At 60.2% G+C, this 21,649-nt stretch overlaps 1 protein-coding gene across 1 annotated transcript; it reads right to left on the bottom strand.

Moving 5' to 3' along the window:
- Nucleotides 1-5,410: 5,410 nt before the first annotated feature.
- NES (nestin) lies at nt 5,411-12,975 on the bottom strand. Its single transcript, XM_083879205.1, has 4 exons — nt 12,066-12,975; nt 11,036-11,160; nt 10,451-10,524; nt 5,411-9,777 (listed from the first exon to the last, which is right to left on the bottom strand). The coding sequence occupies exons 1-4, from the start codon at nt 12,876-12,878 to the stop codon at nt 5,876-5,878; spliced, it is 4,914 nt and encodes a 1,637-aa protein (XP_083735331.1). The 5' UTR covers nt 12,879-12,975; the 3' UTR covers nt 5,411-5,875.
- Between the last annotated feature and the right edge of the window lie 8,674 nt (nt 12,976-21,649).

The following is a 21,649-nucleotide window of genomic DNA, read 5'->3' on the forward strand; positions in this document are numbered from 1 at the left end:
CCCCTGTGTACTGGGGGTGCCCAGAGAGATCCCAGCAGAGCCTTTCTGGGGCTTCCTGGTTGTGTTCCCCCTCCCCAGATAGGCTTTTTTTGCAGTAAGGATGCCAAGAGCAGGGGGCGTGGATCTGGAGGCTGAACTGGAGGGGTCTGAACTTGGGAACCAGTGTCTGTTCAGGGCCATGGGCCTGAACTGGGGGTCTGATCCTGGAGTCTGGGATCTGCCCAGGGGTCAGAACTGGGGGTCTGGGGTCTGAACCGGGGGTCTGGGATCCTCCAGTTCCCTTTGTCCCCCCTCAGGGCAGGGCGGGGTCAGGGCCTCTCCTCCTGCTCAGGCATTTCAGTGGCCCCTCCAGACTCCAGTGTCCACCTGTGTCTCCCCAACAATGGGCTCAGGTCAGGAGGAGGAGGAGGATGCCAGAGGTTGTGATGGGGTTCAGGGTGTGCTCAGACTCCCTGTCATGACCTCCCATCCCTGTGCTCTGCCCCAGCCCTGCCTTCCCCCCTGGCCATGTTTGGCCAGGCTGGGCCCCTCTGCAGCTCCCAGGGGGCTGCAGGGCAAGGTCAAGGGGTCCTGTGGGCCTGGAGGTGATAAATCCCCCCCACCCGAAACCCAACCCTGCCTGGCAGCTGCTGCCCTGCCAGGCCCAGAGACCCCTGGCCCACCTGCCCTGGGAATCTGGTCAGAATTCCAGTGAGAAGCTGCTGCTGTTGAGTGACTGATGGCAACGGGCAGGGAGCAGGATCTGACACAAGGTCCCCTTGGGGGAATGATGTCTCTAAACTGGGGATTCTAAACTGGGCACATGTTTCCCAAACTGGGAATAAGGTTCCTAAGCTGGGAAGAGGTTTCTAAATTGGGCACATAGTTCCCAGCTGGGAACGGGGTCTCAAACTGGGAACAGAGTCTTCAAACGGGAAAAGGAGTCCCATCTGGTTCCCAGATTTCGAATGCAGTCCTGAACTGGACACACAGTCCCTAAACTGAAACTGGGAAAAGGGTACCCAAAGTGGAAATTGGATCTCCAACCAGGAAAGAGGTCTCCAAACTGAGAAAATGATAGTGAAACTGGGAATGGAGTCCACAAACTGGCCACATGTTTCCCAAATTGGGAATGGGGTCCTTAAACTGGGAATGGAGTCCCCAAAGTGGGCACACAGTCCTCAGGCTCAGAATGGTGTCCCCAGCCACACTGTGGAAGTTGTTTGGGACAAGTGGTGCTGGAGCCAAGGGCCCTTCCTGTCCCTTCCCAGGCTGGATCCGGTGACTGGCGGTGACTCAGAACTGGCTGCAGTCACATCCTATCCCCACCATCCTATCCTGCCCTGGCATGGCACTGCGCCCCAAACCTCCCATGGGCACTGAGACTGGATCCTGGGGGCTCAGCCCCATGGCAGGTTCAGCTACAGGGGTCGTGTCTTGCCTTGGGGCAGGGGACACAGCCCGATTGTCCCAGTGCCACCTACACTGGTGTCCAGTTGTGCCAGAGCCATTTCCACAGCTGAGTCACCTCCAGCACCCTCTGTGCCCATCCCTGATGTCCCACAGCTAGGGGGGTGCAGATTGGTGTCCCCAGAGTGCTCTGGGGGGGGTTTTCTCCTCTCCCCATCATTGCCTCATACCCTTCCTGCCTGTGGGTAGCCCTTGGCAGGCTGGATGAGAAGGGAAACTGAGGCACGATGCTGGCACGTGTGTGTGGGAGCTGGCTGAGGTTTTTCACAGCCACAGCCCTTTCCCATCTGCTCCTGTCCCACACCCCGTGTCCATGTGCCACATCCCAGGCTGGGATTGCTGGAGCCAGGGAAGGGCTGGGGCTGTCAGGGTGCCAGGTGTCTGGGGGGAACAAGTGTTCCCTGTCATCCCCGACTATTCGGGGGAGGTAATGGAGCAGGGATGGGGGTCAGGAGATGGGCTGGCAGGAAACACTGGGAACAGCAGGACATCTCTCCAGGGATGAGAGGCGATCGCCCCAGGAATGGGGAAGCATCTCCCCAGGGATCAGGGAGCATTGTTCCTGGGAGAATCATCAGTCCGGGAATGGGGGAACATTGCCCCAGGGGGAATTTTTGCCCCCAGGAATAAGAAAGCACAGCCCCAGGGAGATTAATCACCCTAGGAACGGGAAGGTATCGCCCCAGGAATTGGAGTGCATCACTCCGAGGGGGCTGCATCACCCCAGGGATCGGGGAAGCATTGTCCCAGGGGGATCCATCACCGGCGGGACCCCACCATCCTCCCTGCTACTGACGGGCGGCCCCAGGCGCACATTCTCGGCGGGGTTGCCCCCGGGTCAGTCTCAGGCATCCGCACCGCCCCGGGCTGGGAGCAGCTGCTGCCGAGCAGGGGCACGGGTGCTGCTGCAGGGTCATGACCTGGCAGCTGGGCGAGCCCCCCAAGCCGGGGCAGAGCTGATTTTAGCCGGCGGGAGCTATTCCCGGGGTCTGACCCGGGTGAAGGGCGGACGAGAGGGTGACCGAGCCACCTCCCCCCTCCCGACATGTCCCTGGAGGTATCACGGGAAGGGACGGTGCTGGCGGGGGCTGGTGATGTCTCCTGGGGGGACGCCCACAGCCCACAGCCCTGCTCTGCTCTCCCGTGGGAGACCAGCCCGCCTCACCCGTGGGGATTTTGGGGTCCCTATCGATTGTTCGCACAGTGCATGCCCCTTGGGAACAGCTCCGGCGCTCTGGTGGCCCCAGCGTGGCTCCTGCTCGCCTGCACATAGCATCCCCAAGGGCTCATTTTGGGGAGGGGGAGCGGGGCTGCCCGCGCCCCTCCCGCTGTATTTTTAGCCCTTTCCTTATAAGGTTCCCATGAATTTTGGGAGCTGAGAGCGGAATGAAGTCATCGCTGAGGTCATCCGGCCTCATCCCCCCTCCCTGTCCCGGCGCGGGCTCACCCCACAGGGAGTTTTTGTGTGGGCTCCATTGAAACTCCCCTCGCCCAGCCTAGAAGGAAACAAAACCCTTCCCTGGCTGGCGAGGGGCCAGGCTGCAGGGGGTGCAGGGGCTGTGGGGGGCTGCAGGAGCCTGTGGGGGACTCCAGGGGCTCTAAAAGCTACAATCCAGGCAATAATTGGCAGCTGTCCCAGAGCTGCAACCCCCAGGACCCCCTTGCACACTCCTGTGCCCCCCTGGTGCTCCCAGAGTGTGAGCAGGGTTTGAGTGTGGGGCACCTCCATTACTCTTCCCAGCCCCTCAAAGCACATGGTCCCCAAAATCATTCAGTGTGCACTCAACTGAGGGTGGGACAGTGGGTGCTTCCTGTGGGGCCTGGAACACTCTGGTAGGGTCTGGCGGAATTTGGGGTCAGGGCAGATGTGCCTGGTGGGTATCTGAGCTGCAGCTCCAGCCAGGGTGGTCTTGGGGTAACCCAAGCACCCTTGTCCTCCCCAGGGTCGTGTTCAGTCCCCTCAGGGTCATGTTTCGTCCTGTTGTAGTCACACAGTGCTGAGGGACAGTCCAGGTCCCATTGGGAACACTCAAACACTCTTGATCCCACTGAGGACATGCTTCATCCCACGAGGGACATCCCTCATCTCACTGGGAACATGACTGGTACCATCAGGGACACGTTCAGTTCTGTTGGGGACACACTCAGCCCCACCGGGGACACACTGTATCCCATCAATGACACATTTGATCTTGTTGGGACACACTCAGTCCTGTCAGGGACATTCTCGGTCCCGTTGGGGACACACTTGGTGCTGAAGGGAACACTCTTGTCTCATTTCTGCAGAGTCCTTCAGGCACTCACTGGACCTGGGTGAGCCTCACCAGGGCTTACTGTCCTGGCTGCAGCCCCTGGGGATTCCAAAGGCCCCAGCAATCTCCCCCATCTCCCTGGCTGACTCCCAGACTTCAGCACTTCGCCCCATCCTCCTCCTCCATCTCCTCCTCCTGGCAGGGAAGAAGGGGCTCCCCCTCCTCCCCACCATCTGTCCCCCCTCATCACTCTGTCAGCACTGGCTGGAATGTGGATTAATTTCGGAAGGAATGTCACCCCCCGCACAGCGAAGCTTTGCCCAAGTCATCTCCATCTCCTCCTCCACATCCTCCACCCCTCTTCTGGCCCGGGGACCCCCAGCTTTGGGGACCCTTCGGGGGGCACTGGGGGCTCAGGGGGTGCCGCTGGAGCTGCTGCCGGGCTGATGCTGCCCAGGCACCCCGAGGTGTGTTGGACCAGGGGCTGATTGAACACAGACTCGGCGCCTGATTAAAGTCATCAGAGGGGGATTTTTTTAAATACGGTGTTTGGATCCGTTGGAGTTTCACCTTAAAAGGAATCTGTCGCCTTCGGGCAGGGGAGGGGGCCGGGGGCTTCCCAGGGAGGAAGGCAGCTAAATGTTGGGTTCTTATCGGTCCCTGGCTCTGAGCATCCCTGGGCGCTGGCACGGGAATGACCGAGCTAAATCGGGTGTATGGAGAAGCGCCGGGGCCAGCCAGGCGGGCAGGTCGGCCGGGGCACTTGAGCAGCGATGCTGAACACACCCGTGGGTGCGAGGCTGGCGGGGCCCAGGGATGCCATGGCCACCCGAGTCACCGTATCTCTTCGCCCGGGGTGACTCAGCGCTTTGCTCGGCATAAAGCAGCCCATTCTTCAGCTGGAGGCTGATTAATGCAGCTCTCCCCGCGCCATCCCCACGCCCGACTGCACAACGGGGCGATTGAGCCCCGCCGGCTCCTCACAGCCCCCGGAAAGCCCATGGCCCTTTGGGTGAGGGGGTCCCCACGGCGGTGCGGGGGTTTCGGCAGCTCCCATGGCCGGGATCTGCGGGTTGTTCTACGGGCATCCTGCCCAGATCGGGCAGGAACAGCGGCTGGTGCTGTTGGCTCCCGGCTCGGGGCGCTGGAACGGGCATTGGGTGGGATGGGCTGGTATCCCGTCCCGCTCCTGCCGGCAGTCCAGGCGGAAGCTGGGGAAGCTCCTGGCCAGCAGCGAGCCCTGAGTGGCATCTGCGGGGCCTCGGGGATGGGAGAGCATCACCTCGGGGGGTGGAATCGGTCTGGGGGTGGGGGAGCATGGCAGAAGGGATGGGGTCCATAACCCCAGGGGGCTGCACCCTGGGAATGGGGGACCATCCTCCTGGAGACATTGCCCTGGGGGCTGCATCAGCACAGGGGTGGGCCAGGATCACCTCAGGGATTTGGGCCACATAGCTCCAGGGATGTGCATTGTCTTAGAGATCAGGGAGTGCCATTCCACAGACCCTATTCCCAGCCCGTGCTGATGGATGGCCACAAGGGCACTTTCGCAGCCAAAAGTAGCCTGGAAGTGCAACCCCCCCAAACAGTGCCCTCCCCTGCCCCCCCAAGCCCTGCCCCGGGGCTGCTGCCCCCTGCCCCCAGAGTGAGGAGAGACGGGCCCTGAGTGGGAGGATGAGGCTTTATTAAATTAATGTCGAGGAAGTGGATACATCCAGCGTGGCTCAGCCCCCAGTGTTGGCAGCTTGGGGCTGGGGACCCTGGGGTGATGTAGCCCCAAAATGCTGAGGCCAAGGGTGCAGTCTGGGGGTTCCCTAGCCTCCAGCTGGGCATCCTGGGGCAAATACTGGGGGAGGTGGAGGGGGAAGATTGCAGAGAATGGGGAAACACAGAGTTTAAATTAAATACAGTCACAGCAACCCACCCAAAGGAAGCTCAAAATGAAGCAAGGGTCCCAGAGCAAGCATGCAATTTGGGTGGGCTGTGGAGTGGACTGGAACTTGGTGGTTCTTCACTCTGAAAAGGGGTGCAAAAAATCCACACAAACATGTTAAAAACCATAAGGAGATGGGGAAGCATTAGGAGGGGGGTGGGACAAGTGGGGGTATTGGGTTTTGGCAGGAAGGGGGCTAGCAAAAGGTTCCCCCTGACTGTTGTCACTCATCCCCTGAGGACTAGGGCTCCTGCTCAGCTCTCAGCTGACACGCTGGTGGCTGGTCGGATGTGAGGCACAGGACATCTTCCCCCAGAGCAGGAGGCACAGGGCTGGGGTCGGCTCGACCATGCTTCCCCCTCAGGGTGGCATCCCCCAGCTTGGTTGCAGTGCCTTCTCCAGGGGGGGGGCGCTGCTGTGGCATCACCACCGGGGTGTCTGTGGTCTCTGTGGGGAGCTCTTGTGCTGGTGCTGTGCTGGCAATGCCATTCAGCACCTCCTCAGTGAATTCAGCCAGGTCTTCCAGACTGGCCTCCCGGTGTAGCCCGTTCTCAGCCTGGACCAGACCCTCCATCTCTGGGACCACATCTGGTGCCTCCTGCACTGTTGGCTCTTCCTCACTGGATGAGGCAGGTGAGGAGTCTTCCCCTGCATCCTGGAGGAGCTCGGTCCTTCCAGGACCCTGCTGCTCACCCTCTGCCACCCTCACTCCCATCAGCTCCTGGTTGAATTCCAGGGCCTGTTCAACTATTTCCAAAATATCCGAGTCTTTCATGATATCCACTGGCACCTCTGCAGAGAGAACATCTGTGTCAGGGATATCCGGAATGACCTCTGGAAAACCTCCCTGCTCTAGTGCAGAGCCCAGCTGAGGTGGGTTGGCCTCGGGGGGCTGCTCATTCCTGGGTGAAGGAAGGCTGTCACTGTCAAGTGCTTCCTCCTCCATGGATGGCTGCTCTTGTGGCTCCTCTGCTTCATCAGGCACTGCCTGGGCCTGGAGCCCTGCTGGAGGGGTGGCCTTGGCCACGTCATGGAGAGCCATGCTGGGCTCATCCTCATCTGTCCCCTCCTCCTCCTGCCCTGCCAATCCCAGGCTGCAGCCTGGGAGGGTTGTTGCTCCACTGGCATTCCTCCCCAGCTCAGTTGTGTTGTGGAGCTCCTCATCTAACTCAGCAGCCAAATCTTCTGAATGCTCTGGTCCCTCCAGTGCTCCAGTGCCTGTGGCACCCTGGGCTGGCTCATCGGTACCTCCTGCTAATGGTCCCACAGCCCTGAGACAGCTGGGATCTGCTTCAGGCATGGCTGGGCCCTCCTCCAGCTCAGCAGTGTTGTTCTCATCCTTTGGCATCTCAGGTTCTTCAGTGGGCATCTCCGTATCTCCATCTGCTTCTGCAACAAACACCTTGAGGTGCGCTTTGTTCTCTGGCACTGGAGATGCTTCTCTATGAGCTCCTAGATCATCTTGGCTGCCTTCAGTTGCTTCAACTTTAATTTCTTCAAAGTCCTCAGAGATCTCAGCTTCCTCCAAGCTGGACACCTCTTGGTTGGGAGCGGAGACCATGAAATAACCTTCCTCCTCCTCAGCACCCTCTGCCACAGCAGCCACCTCTGCCCCTGCCTCCTCTTCAGGGCTCTTTGGCATGGTGGGAGTTGGTGCCTTGTCACTCTCTTCCAGCCACGTTTCACCCTCCTGAGCTGTGTCAGACACTGGCACTGTCTCCATGGTCTCCTCGGTCTCCGGAGGGTTTGGGCTGGGTGCACCCACAGCCAGCATCTCCCCTTCATAGAGGTGCAAGGGTGTGCTGTCTGGCAGTGTGTCCTCCAGCTCCATCCTCCTGCTGGTGCCCGGTGTGGGCTCTGGGTCTCTGGGGACCTCCTCCAATGCCCACTCACCACTTTCTGCACTGTCACCTGGCATCTGCTTCATTTCCACAAGCTCTGAGCTCTCCTGCTTCCCCAGCTCTGAGCTGAGCCCATCATCAGCATCCTCATCCTGCACCTCCCATTGCTCCTCTGGACCCTCAGCCAGGTCCTGTCTGTCCCCTTGGTCAGGGGTACCTGGAGGGGCTGGGTCAGGCTCTGCCACAGTGCCCTGCTGCTCCAGCCTTGCCAGCTCTGGTGCTGGCTCAGCCTCTGGCAGTGGCTGCTGCTGGTTCATCTCCTGGCTCTTGGCATCTTCTTCATGATTTTCCTGAGCTCCCTCCAGCTCGGTTGGCGATGTGCCATCTCTCTCCTCACTTATCAGCCTTCCTGCACTGCTCAGGGTGTCATCTGCCCAGGCTGGCTCTTCTGGCCCCAAAACTCCCTCAGTGTCCTCTGCTGTCACCTCCCAGTCCTCTGGACAGGGCTCTTGGCCACTGCCATCATCCTCCCTGACCCAGGGTTCCTCTCCTGGCTCCAGCTCCTCCTGTTCCCCCACGTCTTCCACAGAGCCATTTTCCTGCAGGTCCTCAGGCTCCTCTGGGGCTCTGCTCTTCCACTCCAGGGTGTCACCTCCCACAGCCTCTCCTGCCCCCAGATCCTCTCCTGCCCCAGGATCCTCTCCTGCCCCAGGATCCTCTCCTGCCCAGGGATCCTCTCCTACCCTAGGATCCTCCTCTGCCTCAGAGCCTTCTCCTACCCCATGGTCTTCTCCTGACTCAGAGTCATCTCCTGCTGTGGGGTCCTCTCCTGCCCCATGATCCTCTTCTCCCAGCATCTCCCTGCTGGCCTCTCCCTTTTCTCCCTCACCATCTTTTACACTGCCTGTGTCCTCTCCTCCCACAGGATCTTCTTCAGCTGCTAATGAAGGCTCCTCTGCTGGGATGGCCTCGTGGATACTCGAGGGCTTCTGCTCTGGGCACAGCTCCTGTCCCTTTTCCTTCTCTGCAGCCAGATCCATCTCACACATGGGCATTTTTTGCTGCTCAGACCTTTCCTGCTCTGCATCAACAAAGTCCTCTTCCAGGTGACCTTTTGTGGGCAAAACCAGGTGGCTTTCTGCAAGGACAGCATGTGCAGCCTCCACTTCTCTGTGTGGACACTCCACTTCTTGTACATCTGTTCCTTCTTCCTGGAAATCTCCATTCTCCTTGCAGGGGCTGCAGGGCCCCCTCTCCTCCTCCTCCTCCTCATCCTCTGAGGGGTGTGATGGCTCTGTGCTTGGGGTCTCTGCCCTGTCCTCCTCTTGCTCTGGTTTTTCCCAGCTGGTCACTGTCTGTCCAGGGAGACCCTTGTCCCCTTCCTGAGGCTCCACTCCTGGATCCCTTGGGCTCACCCCAGCAGGTACCTCCTTCTCCTCCCCCCATGCTCCCAAGTCTTCCCGGCTCCCTGAGGCACTCAAGGAAGCAGCCGTGTCCAGTGGGAACATGGCTCTGTCCTGCAGGATGCTGCTCTCCACACCCAGTCCCTGGAGCATGACCTCCCCAAACCTCTCCTCTGCCTCAGGGCTGTCACCATCCTCAGAGCCCTCAGAGGGGTCTTGCTCTTCCCCAGGCCCCTCTGACACAGCCTCTCCACAAGCCTCTGTGGGGAAAATGGGGCTGGGGACACAGGCATCCCGGGGGGCCCATGTGGAACTGAATGTGGGCTCTTCTTTGGGCTGAGTATCATCTTCCATTGCCTTGAGCGCATCCTCCAGTGCCTCGCTGACCAGCTGTGCTGGGTACTGTAGCCTGAGGGTGGGTGCTGCTCCCAGGGGCTGCACACTGTCACTGGGAGTGTCCCCCACGGCTCTCGACAGAGGACACTCTGTCCCTTGGCTCATCACTCCCCTGTCTCCCCCTGGCCAGGCAGGGCCCTCTCCCCCAGAGCTCTCCTGCTCTGGTGGTGAGGGGCTGGGGGGCTCTGGGGAGAGAGGAGGGACAGGTTTTACTGCCTGTGAGGGGCTGGGCGTAGGGCAGACAGGGGCTCCCGGCCCCCCAGCCCTGCTAGTAACTGGCAGTGACATGCCATGGAGGACTGAGTTGATTTTCTGGAGCTCCCTGGCACTGGGACTCTGGCTTTTGGGCGTCAGGGTGTCACTTTGGCGTTTTGCTAGCTGCCCCCTCCCCTCAACCCTGGGGAAGATGGATGGGCTGGTGCAGTGGTCTCGGGGCAGCAGTCGCCTGGTCTCAGGGCTCACTGGTACCAGTTTGCTGCTGCTGCTCACCTCCAGTTTGAGATCTGCAAAGAGTGAGGTGGAGCCGTGAGCGGGCAAGAAGCCACTCTATGGCTCTCCCAGCCCTCCCCTGCCTCCTGGCTGCCTCTCGCTGCCCCCTTTCCTATTTTTAAACAGCTCCTTCTTGGAAAGTGGGAAAGTGGGAAATTCCTCCCTCTTGAGTGCAGCGGATGCTGGCGATCCCAGGGGATTCAGCATCAGGCTGGGACAATGGGACAATGCTCTGCCCAGCTGCAGTCACACTCAGGTCCTGCTGCTGGGGAAAGTGTGCAGGTGACAAGCTTTCCTTGATGTTGTTGGTTTTTTTGGGTTTTTTTTTTTTTGTGGGGTTTTTTTTTTTTTTTTTTTTTTTTTTTTTTTTTTGTTTTGTTGTTGTTGTTTTGAGGGAAAAGGAAATGCTCAGCTTGTGACCACAGCCCGCTGTCCTGCTGGGGAGATCCGTTCCTGCCCTTCCCATGAAAGGCAGGGAATTAAAAAACGAGACGAAGGAGTAGATAAGCCTTATCTGGGCTGTGAGCCCCGTGCCAAGAGCCCCCGGCTGCTGTTAGCACCTTCCTATCGCGACCAGGCAACCGCTGCCAAGAAAATGCAGGAAAATGTGTCTAAATCCAGCCTCATTCCCCGAGCCCTCCCAGGGTGACGCGGTGCGGTACCAGGCTGGTGCCGGGGGTCCCTTACCTCGCACACCATTGGCCAACCTGAATTCCCCAGCTGGCATCTGCAGGCGGGTGCTCTCTGCTTCCAGCAGCGTCCTGGAGGAGGAGAGGAGCACGGTGGGTGCTACAGTGTGATGGGTGCTCCCTGTGCCACTGGGCTGCGGCAGAGTCAGGGCAGGTAAACTGAGGCACAGAGTGGCTACAGATGGTTGTGCTGCTCTGTCACGGCTCGGTGAGGGAATGGGTGGACCGAAGAAGCCCTCCTTGCTCCTGTCTCCCCTCCCATCCCCCCGTGCCCGGGATTAGTGTCCGCGCAGGGTGACATCATGCTCTGCCGGGGAGGCCCCTCGCCTGGGCTGGGACAGCCCCTATTCTCATGCTAATTGTCCCCCCCAGTCCCTGGCTGACGGCCTTTGTGTGGGGCCATCTGGAAGGGCTGCGGAAGGGGCACAGGGCTACCCCTACCGAGACCTCCCTTGTGCCCGAGACCCCCTTGTGCCAAGACCCACCTCTGCCTGCCGCGGTGTCAGAGTCGGCCCTAGATCCCTGCACACCGTGTGCCAGGGCAGCGGCCGCTCCCCAGCTGCGTTCTCACCGCAAACCTCACCTGTAGGTCGCCACTTCCAGGCTGAGGGACATCTTGAGGTGCATGAGCTGCTGCCTGTCCTCCAGCACTCGGGCGATCTGCACCCGCAGGCTCTGCTGCTCCTGCTCCAGGGCCTCCATCGCCAGCTGCGGGTAGCACAAGGGTGTCAGAGGCACCCCAGCCCTGCCTGAGCCCTGCCGGTCCCTGCGGACCTGGGACGGGGCAGGTGGCTCCGCTCACCCCCTCAGGATGCTGAGGGGCAGGAGCCTGGGCGCTCATTTTAGCACGCAGGGCTGAGGATGGGGCAAGGAGATGAGCAGGGCTGAAAGGCGATGGGGAAACGGCTGCAGGAAGAGGGAGGAAAGGCTAGGGTGATTCAGGGCTGAGGGACGCCAGCGTGGGAAAGAAACAACTTTCAGGCGAGCAGCCGAGGCCGCGGCATCCTCTGCCCCAGGATACCCATGGCTGGTCTGGTCCCAGGACCGGAACAAAGGGAGACCCTTCCCCAGGCAGTGTTCCCGCCGTTGCCGGTATTTCCAGCCCACCCCGCCTCCACCTCTCCCTGCTGAATCACTTTTGCAGCTGTTGAATCGCGGCTGCACCAAAGTCGGTCGGAGTTTATCCTGCCCATAGCCCCACCGGTGCCTGTACCCTGCACTGGGGGCAGCGGCAGGGGCTGTCGTTATCCCGGGATCCTGACCCTGGAGTCCAGCAGGACATGGAGTAACGGTCCCGGGCAGGGTGCTGAAGGAGGACTCGGTGTCTGGGTGCTGCTCCCATGCAGTGAGGTGGCCCCAGGTCTCTGTGCTGGGGTCAGAGATATCCCCAAGCTGCTTTGCTCTTCCTCCCACTCTCCCCAGCTTCATCTGCAGCTCATCCAGGGCGACTGTCCTTCCCTTCCCTGGGGCTTGTTCCCTCTGTCTTGCCTCCTCCCATCCACTTCTCCCATCCCTTTGCTCAGGGATGTGTCCTGAGTACCCACCCAGGCACACACAGCCCCCTGCTCTCCCCCTCCCCGGGGACCCAGCTCCTTCCTGCTGCCTTCACTTGCCTGGAACTTTTCTGCCTCCCCGCGCTGCTCCTGCCACTGCTGGGCCAGGCTCTCCTCCAGCATCTCCTTCCGTGCTTTGAGCCCTGCCAGGTCTTTCTCCAGGTGCCGCAGCTGCAGCTGGCTCTGCTGGTTGTCCTCCACTGCCTTCCACAGGTTCTCCTTGGCCTGGCAGAGGGAACCCTCCAGCTGCAACACTTCTGTCTTGTAGGTCTCCACTGCCCCTTTCCAGATCTCCGAGAGCCTCTTGGAGTAGTCCTCCACCTCCACTGGCTGGAAAGCCACCGGTGCACAGCGGAAGCTCTCCAGGTTGTGGGAGAAACTTGCGATCTCCTGGTCCAGCCCTGCTTTCTCCTCCTCGTGCACCTCCAGCAAGGTTTCTACCTCCTTCTCCAGCTGCACAGCTCTCTCCTTCAGCCAGATCTGTGCTCTCCTCTCCTCCTCCAGCTCCTTTCTGCTTAAGGACAGCTGCTTCTTAGCTTCTTCTCGGGCTGCCTGCTCCTTCTGGCACTTGCTTTTCACCTGCTGGACCTCCTCGTAGAGATTGTCCCTAGCCAGCTCGGCCGTGCACTTCTCCCTGAAAGCGTGATCCAGTGCATCCCGCAGGGCTCGCAGCTCCTCCTCGTACTTCACCCGCCACGAGTCCCCCGCCGGGCTGCTCTTGGTGCTCCGGATTTCAGCTCGCAGCACCTCGTTCTCCTCCTCCAGGAACTTCACGCGGGCCAGGTACGCCTCCAGGCGCTTGTTGAGGTCCCACATCTGCAGCGATTCCTCTCCCAGGGCTCTCGCCCCTGTGAAACTTTCCGTGCTCAGCATGGGCGCTGCCGGAGGATGCCGTGACTCTGGAGCCGGCACTGGCAGAGGAAGAGGGAGGAGGATGTCGGGGAGAACGCCGAGGCAGAGTGGGAAGGAGGGGAGGGAAGCGAGTGGCTGGGAGCAGAGGGGAGTGCAGCTATTCATACTCTGCGATGGCGAGTGGGAGGCCCCCGAGACCCGGACGAGCAGCCAGGTTTAACCCTTGCACAGCCGAGTCCACTGCAGCCCACGTGGGCTCGAGGCTGAGTTCTGATTTCCCAGCCCTGCGGAAGAGCAAGGTGTTTCTTTCCAGTTTGGAAGGGTGACTTGAGGGCTTGGATCCTCTCCCGGTGTGGCTCGGCTGGGAATGCCCTCCCTAAAGCCCGAGGGCCATGCCAGGGAGCTGGAGGGCTGCCGTGGGGCTCAGCGTGGAGCTTGGGAGATGTCCAAGGGCAGTTGGCAGATACTCATCCTGAGGGCTTGGCTGCAGCATCCCTCGGTGGTGGCTTGTCAGCCCCGTGCTGCTCCAGAACCTCGGGGCAAGAGAGCTCCAAAGGAGCCCACCGAGAGTCTCACAGCCCTGCAGAGGTGACGGCGGCACCGAGGACATCAGTGCCTCTTGGTGCCTGGGTCTGTTCTGGGCTCAGCACAAGCCACGGCAGGTCCGGTGCCTTGGATCCATCCATAGGGAAATCCCTCTGCAGAGGGAGAAGTGCCTCGGGCAACACAGCGCGTCGTCCCAGTCAATGCCTCCTTGGGGCGCTGCATCCAGCTGTGTCCAGCTGCAATCTCTCCTCTTTCCAGATGTCTGTGGCGGGATGTGCTGAGAGGAGCCGGGAGCCCAACGGGAGCTGCTCCTCCGGCAGCCTCCGAAACTTGGCAAGCTTCGGCTCCGCATTGGTTTCCGTCAGAGTTTTCACCCGCGCAGACAAGCAGTCACGGTCGAGATAGGAATCGCTTCACGGGGAGCATTTGGGGATTAGAATTTTTGACTTTCTCTTTTTATTTACCCCAGATGACTTATTTGGGGGAAGGGCAGTGCGCTGGCAAGGGGTGGAGATTCAAAAATTCAAACTCGGGAGGTTTCTGTGAACAAAAGGAGCAGGAAAATGTCACTCGGGGAGACACTTCTTGCCAGCGTTTTCTCCCAGGAGACGGTGTTTTTTCCCACGGGAGGGTCCCTGCTGTGTCCTCACCAGGGCAAAGAGGACAAGAATGTCTCCTCCCGAGCTGTCCCACGGGACAGGCTCTAGGCGAGCGCTTCTGGAAAGACAAGCAACAGTCCCCTCTGCTGGCAAAGGCCACCCAGAGCCGTCCCCGAGCTCCTTCCAACCTCGCACCATTCGGGAGCTGGTGGGGGTCTCACGTCCCCCATATGGGGGAGCACCAACAGCGGGGGTCCCAGCACCCCCTCGGAGGGATGGGGTTTTCCCCTGGTGCCTGGATGGGGGGACGGCAGGGAGGATAACCCGTCTCGGGGGTCCCCAAAGGCATCATCTTTCCGGCTCATCTCCGGCCAGACATCCTGTCTGGCTCCTTGGTCTGGCTCTGGTTTGCCTCTCACAGCCAAGACTGAAATGCCATTAAGGAGCATAGGGAGTGCTGAGGTTGAATAATTGATCTGGTGTCCCCAGAGCCCTGGAGAGTGGGGTGATGAAGCCCTGCTGCATGTCTTTATCCTCCTCCTCCTGATTTCCATAGCACATCTGCTCCAAAGATGGCCTTCTGTGCTGCCTGGCTGCTCCCACTTTCCTCCTTACCACCTTCTCTTGGGTGCCCCTGGGATGTCTAGGTACCCCCAAAATTGGTGGCTGCTGCAAAAAGACCCCCAGTGCTCATGCCTACACTGGGAGATGCCCTGGGAGTGAGCATTTCCTTCTTCCCTGGCCTTCCCCCTCTCTTCCTCCTGCCTTTTGCAGTTCCCCATTGTGCCTGGTCCCCTCTCTCTCTGCCAACAGCCGGGCTCAGCAGGATGGTCCAAATCCTGCAGCCCAAGGAGGACTCAGGATCCCCAGGGATGTTGAGGAGTCCCAGTGCTTCCCTGCCTGGAGGATCCTGGGGCAGAACTGGAGGGCATCCTGGAGTGTACATGTCTGTGCATCCCTTCCTTTTGTACTGTGCTCTGGCTTGTGAGTGACTTAGAATGGGGACATCTGTGTTCCTGGGGGATGACTGGGGTCAGGAGTCTCTCAGGAGGGGGATGTCCATGTCCCTGGGGGATGCTTGAGTTCAGCACGCCCTAGGATGGGGATGTCTGTGTCACTGAGTGATGCTCAGGGTCAGAAACCTCTCAGGAGGGAGATGTCTGGACCTCTGGGGAATGCTTGAGGTCAGAACCTCCTGGGAATGAGATGTCTGTGCCCCTGAGAGGTACCTGGGGTCAAGACTCCCTGGGATGGCACCTCTGAGGGGTTCTCAGGGTCAGGACCCCCTGGGAATGGGATGTCTGTGCCCTCTGTCTCTGTGGGGTGCTCAGGGTGGCCCGAGCAGTGGCAGAGGTTTGTGGGGGTATCAGTTTGAGGGTGTTCCAGGCCTGCAGCCCCAGGGTGGGAGCTGGCACGTGCTTGGCACGGGGTGCGTGGCACAGGCTGATACGTGACTTTGAGCAGGGCTGGATGAGGAGGGGGAGAAGGAGGAACCACAGCTGAACACTGGGGCCCTTCCAGCCTGAACACAGCTGGGGCTGGGGGGCTGTGGTTGTTGGGGGTCTCTGTGGGACCAAGCCCCTTTCCATGCCCTTGGCTGCTGGGACTGGGCTAAAAGGAAGGGCCGAGCTCCAACATCTCTGGAGCTGCATTCTCTGCTATCTAACAAGGGTTGTGCCCTGCTCCTGCCTTGCTTCTCTCCCTTCTCTCCTGCCCCTTCCAGGAGCTGGATGTCCAAAGGACTTTGCCCCATCGATGCCAACAGCCAGGAAAGACCAGGAGCTGCTGTAGGAAGGAGCTGGCAGAGCAGCAGCCCTAGAAAGTTCCCTCTGAGCCAGCAAGGAAACCCCAGGCTTGCTGGAACATTTGTTCGCAATTAAGATGGGGGATGCTCCTTGCTGAGCAGGCATTTTGCGGCTCCCCCAGCCGTGAGCCCTTTCCCACAAAGTGCATTTTTTTTTGCCTGGATTTCCCATCCGGGTGCAGGATGTGACCTCATGGGTTGGGTTTAGGGGGCAGAGGCTGGGACAGCCCTAGAGTTTCACCCCTGCACGTCCCGGTGCCTGTCCCAGGCACAGCACTGTGGTGTGAGTGTCCCATCGGTCGAGCATCACCCGCTGGACACTCACCCCCCCCGAATCGCTCTGTTACTGAGACCGACTCTGCTGCCTGCAATTAATTCCCAGGGCCACAAATGATTAATTCTGCTCAGGAGCTGCGGCTTTCTGCAAACTCACCCGAGCAATTCCCTGGCAGGCTCCGCGCCACGCCCCCCGGGCAGGGAATGCGCCGTGCCAGGGAAAGTTTGAGCGAGATTTGGTTAAAAAAATCCCCGATGCCAGCTCCTGGGTGCTGCTGTTCTGCCAAGGGGCTTGAGCCTCCAAATGAGGCGTCTCAGCTGCCCCTCAGACCCCACTGAGTGCCCAGGTCCTCACATATTCCTTCAGGAATAAGCATTCCAGCCCAAAGATGCTTAAATTATCCTGGCCCTGACGAAGATGCAGGTGGGTAAACTGAGGCACAGCATTTCTCTGCCGGACCAAACTAAGCTGTGCGTGCTGTGCTGGGAGGTCGGGTCTAGCAGCTCCCACCTTTTCGGGTCTGGCAAAACCCCTGGGTTCCTTCAGCCCTCGGGTGGTGCCTCCACCCACCTCGACCTCGCAGCAAAAGGGCTTTTGCATGACAAAGCCTCTGCTGGCTACCGGGACCCCCGGCCGTGGCCCCCTCCCCGTCCAGATGAAGCTGCCAAATACGAGGAATAACCATTCCAAGGGCATTCCCATGCCATGGAGGGGTCTGTGGTGGGGAGACCTCCCCATTCTTTGGCGGGGTCCAAGGCAGTCGGCGTCAGCTGCTCTCTCACTTCTGCTGCATTGGGTTAACACCGTGCCCGGGCTGAGCATCCTCCTCTCGTGCGGGGTTTGCCAGCTGCCAGGAGGGAGGGACGGGGAGGGACAAGGAGCCTGCCAACACGGTAATTTTTTTTCCTTCTTAATTAGGGGAAGGAATAAATATAAAAGGAGGAGGGGAAGGGGAAGGAAAAAAAAAAAAAAAAAAAAAAAAAAAAAAAAAAAAAAAAAAAAAAAAAAAAAAAAAAGAAGAGTGGAGGACACGGACACACACAGAAGCCTCTTTTCTCGGTGCCTGCACTTATGCCTGGTGCAGCTCCTTCCCAGCCGTCCTGCCAACCTGCTGCCGCCCGCTGCCCGCGCTGCCCCGGAGGAGCCGACGCTCAGCCCCACGCCGGGACCCCGGGCCAGGGGACCCTCCGCCCGCGCTGCCGTTCCCCCCGCTGCACAGAGGGGCCCCCGCCGCGGGGCTGCCGCCACGCACGGAGCAAGGTGGGGTGCGGGGAGCGCGTGGGGCTGGCGGTGCCTCGGTGCCGGAGGTGCCCCGGGCGCTGCGGTGTCCCCGTGGCGCTGCCGTACTGCGCTTTTCATTTCAATATCGCGTTTCACCCTCCGCACGGGCAGAAAGTGAGACGAGACTTGAGCCGGCGTGGGGATGCCGAGAGGTTTCCCGGTGCTTTTCCCCGCGGGATGCAGGTGCAGGGGGCATAGGGTGTCCTCCTGCCCTGCAGCAGGCGATGCTCGGAGCTGCGGGACCCCAGGGCGCCGCTTCGGGGAGGTTTGTCCTTGTCACCGACCCTCTGGAGCACAGCATCGCGCCGCAAGTTTCTTCTAAAGGGAGCAGCTGGTAGCGGCTCCGCAGCGCCGGAGGCAGAGCCGGGCCTGGGGGGGGGCTCTTGCGAAGTTGGAAGGACAAAGGACTTTGGTGCTGCCCGGCTGCTGCAGCCTGGAGCCCAGCCCGTCCCGCAGCCCCTCCAGCAGCGGAGCTTTAAGGTGTTGGGGAGAAGGGGCATTTTCTGGGCTGTTTCAGCAGCTGCTTCCACAGGACCCTCGTTTTGGGAGAGGGGCCAGGGATCCAGGATGGGCTGGTGTTTTCCGTCAGGGAGGAGTCCTCCCCGTTTTTCCTGCTGAGTCTCTGGCCGGGTCCTTGTCCCAAGGAGGCTGCAGTCAGGGTAGCAGTGGAAAGGGAAACTGAGGCACGGAGCTGGGCAGGGATATGGTTCCCCCACTCCTGCCCGGTCGTGTCTCTGCTCCCCGTGGGGGTGGGCTGGGCTCAGAGGCAAAGCTGCCCGGTCCTAGGGGGGCTGGGGCCGAGCCCAAGGTTTGGGATAGCTGTAGGGCACTGCTATCTCTCCCTGTTCTCCCTCAGCTCTCTCGGCTCTGTCCTCATCCTCGGCTGGTATCCCAGTGGGGGCGGCAGGAGGGGCCAGGGAAAATTTTTCAGTATTTTCATGACTTTTTCCAACCGCTCAGCCCAAGTGTGAACCCCAGATGGGGTGTCTCGGGGAGAGGGAATTTTACTGCAGTCCCCTTCTCCTCCTGCAGCCCGAGCATTTTGTCCCCAGGATGAAGGGGCTGCCCTTGAGCATCCCTGCCAGGGACCGCTGCTCCTGTCACGACGACTTCTATCTCAGCCCAACCCAGAACCTGTTGCTCTTCCTTTTGGCTGCTCGGGGGGTGGGAGAAATCTCCCTCTGCCCTAGCCTGGAGCCTTTTCCAGCTTCTGGGCTCAGGCATGGCAGGGAGAGGGTGAGCAGGATATTTTAGGGCTGCTTTTCAGGGAATGGCTTTAGACCGGGGAAACTGGGAGTTTGGGTGATTTCGTGCTGGAAGGGGGGAGATGCGAGTTTGCTGGTGAGCGGCAGCGGGGCCGGGACCCACCTGAGCTGTAGTGCTGAAATCAAGGACCCCCATCCTCCCACACTACTGTTTCACCTCGTGCCTCAGTTTCCCCCCGCCCCCCCCCCCCCCCCCCCCCCCCGGAGCCTCAGAGCCGGGGAAGGCGGGGATGGGTGTGCAAACCTTTCACGTGTGCATGTGACACACTTACCCAGCGGTACACGTGCTTATGTGTCCCTGGCTGCTCCTGCGGGGTCTGCCCCCAGTACCCCACCCCCCCGCCCCGTCCCCCTCCCGTCCCCCCCCCCCCCCACCCCCCCGTGCGGGATTGAATCTCCCCAGGGACCCTCCCTGTGCCCTCCCGGACCCCCCTGCAACAAGGAGTCCCTTTCTCCCTGTTGGGGGAGGGGGGCAAGGGGTTCTGGCAGCTGGAGGGACCCCCCCTTCTCCCCACCTGCTTCCGGCCTTTCAAGCCCTGCCAAGAGCCGCTGCCAAGAGGCTGCCGGGCGCTCCCCGCGCAACCCTGAGCTGGCATGTGCCTGGCATGGCCCCGCTCCGGGGACCCCTCCGATGGCCGCACCCCACCCGCCCGCGGCGGGGGGTACGGATCCTGGACGCAGCGCCAGTTTGTAGCTCCGGAGGGAACGGACACGGCGCCGCCACGTGCGAACCGTGGCTGTGGCCAGGGCTGCGGGTCCGACTCCGTCGTGTCCGGAGCCCTTTGCTGGTGGGGATGAGGCTGGAGCGGGGCCAGGCTGTGCCGGCGGCTGCTGACTCATTCTGCAGCTGAGCATCCCTGGAAAGCCACCCCTCTGCTTCTCCCTCCTCCAGCTCCCTGCGGGCTGGCAGGGCACCTTGGGAGCCGGGATGAGCAACCATCACGTGGAGGGGACAAGGGGCCAGAGAAGAAAACCCCTCTCCGGAGATGAAAAGGGACACCCCCCGGCCATCCACTCGCAGTGTCTCCTGCGCTGAGCCCTGGACCAGGTGCTGCAGCCCCAGATCCTGCAGGTCCTGTGCTCAGGGAGTCAGCTCTGAAAGCAGGGCTGAACTCAGGGGAGAAAGAAAGATTACTCCTGTCCCAAAATAGACTTCAGCTCCATTTTCCACCTGGTTTCCCACAGAAATGGAGGTTAGCTGGTCCTGCCATGTGCATGCGTGCCTGTGTGTCTGTCTGATCCCAGCAACTCCTGAGCTCTGAGGTCTCTGGGATAACTGAGTTGCAACCATTATAACTATCCAACCTTTTTTGGCTGCCCTTCCCTAGTCCTGCTCCTAGCTTTTCCCTCATAATTTGTGGGTTGAAAGATTTTCCATCTGTGGAAAACAGGAAAAATATCCAATGCAAAAATCCAACCCAAACCCCAAACTTGACATCTGAGAGTCTCTTGTCATCATGGGACTCCAGGACCTCAGGCCATCACCCATGGGCAGGGTGAAACTGGGTTTAACCCTTTCCACATTCCATTCCCAGCACACACGTCCAGTCAGGGATGGGCACAGGAGGAAAACAGACACTCCAGCTTGCCCAATTCCTGTGGAGTTTTATCACTTGGATTTCCTCTCCGGGGCTGCTGTCCGCGCCACCATGGCGCCTTGGGGATGGGAAGAAAAGGTGCCTGTGACAAAAGCCTTCCTTGCTTGACTGCCCAGGGGGTGGCACCAGCCCCCGTGCTGGAGCCTGGCCACGACTGCCACGCAGGAGGGTTTTGTCCCTTGGTCCAAAACCATGGGGCTGCATTCAAAATATCCATCCGGAGCACAGAAATCCTCTGGCTTGGCCCTGGCACCACTGGCCAGGTCCTGGGCAATCAAACTTTGGCTGCTCCTGCTGAGCTCTTGCTGGGAAGGGGACATCTGTGGTTTTACAGGATGGTTGATGTCCATGGGGTGTGGTGTCAAGGGCTTTAAGTCTACCGAGTTTTGTGTTAGGAGCTATGCATGCATAGTGCCTTTTGCTGTGCACTATACACCCATGGTGTAGGGGTGTGGTGCCAGGGAATGTACATGATGTGTGCTGCCAGGGTTGTATGTCTGTGGTTCCAGGGACCATGCATCCATGGTGTGTGCTAGCGGGGGCTGTGTGTTCATGGCATGTGCTGCCAGGGGCTCTGCATCTATGGTGCCTGGTGCCAGGGTTGTATGAACCCATGTTCATACATGTTCACTCCAGGGGCTGTACATCCATGGTAGTTAGTGCTGCGGTGTGCATGCACAGTGTTTAGTGCCCAGGGCTGTATTCACACCCTCTCCCTGGAGCAGTGGTCCCCTGGGCACCCTCTGGGAACACTGATTGAAGAGGGACACAGGTGACCAGGACAGCATCCTGTCAGGCTGTCTCTGGCAGCTAGCAACTGGACATGGGGCTGCCTAAGCTGCTTCTGTGGCTGGCAAAATCAATACAGCTCAAAGAGCTCATAAATTACAAAGCTGCTCTGAGTCTCAGGGTGCTCTGTTCCCAGGCAATGGCACAATGCATCCCTGGCATGGGAGGCTGAGGAGCCTCCAGCCCCCAAGGAGCCTCTGCAGAGGGGTAAGGGAGTATTGGAGCAGTGCATCTGACAGGGACATTTCCCCACATTCCCAGCATCAGCGTCCTCTCTGGATGGCTGCAAGAGCAGCCAGACTGCAAGGGCAGCTGGAGGCCCCCCATGACATGCCTGTCCCCCCTGTCACCCCCTGGACAGGGCTGGGGGCCAGTGATAGCAGTGCTGGGCACTGGGCTCTCCTTTCAGTGCTGGTCTCCAGCCCACCGGTGAGAGCCCTTTGTGCCAGGCAGCCTGAGAGAGGCCTGGGACATAATGGCTGCTTTGGTCAGCCTTGGTTTTCCCAGCCCGCTTGCAGGGAGCCTCCAGCGTGAGCTGAATGGCAAAGAAGCTGTCCTGCTCCTTCCCTCCCCCTCTGCCCTGTGCTTTGTGTGCTCTGGGCTGTCCCCCCAGCTGCTCGCTGACCTCATCTC

The sequence above is a fragment of the Zosterops lateralis genome, assembly GCF_965231275.1.
Source record: "Zosterops lateralis genome assembly, chromosome: 27".
Taxonomy (NCBI): domain Eukaryota; kingdom Metazoa; phylum Chordata; class Aves; order Passeriformes; family Zosteropidae; genus Zosterops; species Zosterops lateralis.